Genomic DNA, 1,202 nt, shown 5'->3' on the forward strand with positions numbered 1-1,202 from the left:
CGCCCGCTGCCTCTGACAGACACTTTGCAGAGCACATTTTGTTTCCAGATTGTTTCGGAGGAGCTGGTTTAAGCCCCCCTCCTTTCTCCTCCTCCTCCTCCCCCCCTCCTCTCCCCACACACGCACACACACACACACACACACAAATCCCTCTGATTGTTCTTACCACCTCCTTCGTGAATTACCCACAACGACAGCCATTCAATCAGCTGCTGCTGGCTGTAGGGGACTAGCGGAGGGTGTGTGTGTGTCTCTCTCTCCCTCTTTTTCACACAAGAGGAGTCAGATGTAGCTTCCCTCGGTTTTTTGGGGGGGAGCTACCGAGAGAGGTGGGCAGGGAGTGAGACCTTCATCGGGGTTATCGTCTTTGAAGGGAGCAGCACTTGCTCTCACACGGAGAGGTGTGGGGAAGGATTTTTGTTTCTTTGCCGGATGAAAATGTTGAGTCCTGCAAACGGAGACCAGCTTCACCTAGTGAACTATGTGGAGGATTATCTGGACTCCATCGAGTCTATGCCCTTCGATCTGCAGAGAAATGTCTCCTTGATGAGGGAAATTGACGCCAAATATCAAGGTAAGTGTTTTCTATGTATGTGTGTGTCCGTGTGTGTGGTTTGGGGCTCAGGGGGAAAGGGTGTCTTTTCCTTTCTTTTCTTTAGAGCTGAGCTTCGGCTCCGTTTGCCCCTCTGCACCCCACAGGGATGGTAGCTTTATTTTTGAGAGGTAAAAGGAGGAAGAAAGCCGGGAGGAAAGATCCGAGGAGAGAGAGGGACTGATCTGCAGCGTTAGCTCTTGTCATGGGGCGGAACAAAAGGTCTCCGGCTTTTCTTATTAAGCAAGGACTCTGCTTTTCTGTGTAAATTGCTGGCCAAGAAGGCGGGGGCAGGGAAGTGGGGTGTGCGGTGCACAAAGGGGGGCCGTCCCTGGCCGTGGGGCTGAGGTGGAAGGGTTTGGGGGTACGGAAGAAAGTGCTGGGTGGATAGAGGGGGAAGAGATTACAGCACAACATTTAGGAATGTACAGTATTCATTATGGCTGTAGTAGGGGAGAGAGGCAGCTAGTGAAGGAGGGAGGGAAGGAGGGAGGGAGGAGAGGGGGGTTAGGCGAGAGTGGGGGGCAGGGTGTGCTTTCTTCGCTCCCTCCTCGGTGGGTTTCGTTTCACCCGGTGAAACAGCCCCGCTCCGTTGGGCGGGGGGGCCGGG

General features: G+C 54.1%; 1 protein-coding gene across 1 annotated transcript in view; it reads left to right on the forward strand.

Moving 5' to 3' along the window:
* Positions 1-10: 10 nt before the first annotated feature.
* Positions 11-1,202, forward strand: part of ING1 (inhibitor of growth family member 1) — a 5,909-nt gene continuing 4,717 nt past the window's right edge. The window contains exon 1 of the mRNA XM_005419963.3: positions 11-574. Within this exon, the coding sequence (XP_005420020.1) occupies positions 433-574 (142 nt within the window). The 5' untranslated portion in view covers positions 11-432. The remainder of the gene's footprint in view (positions 575-1,202) is intronic.

Source organism: Geospiza fortis, unplaced genomic scaffold, assembly GCF_000277835.1.
Source record: "Geospiza fortis unplaced genomic scaffold, GeoFor_1.0 scaffold192, whole genome shotgun sequence".
Taxonomy (NCBI): domain Eukaryota; kingdom Metazoa; phylum Chordata; class Aves; order Passeriformes; family Thraupidae; genus Geospiza; species Geospiza fortis.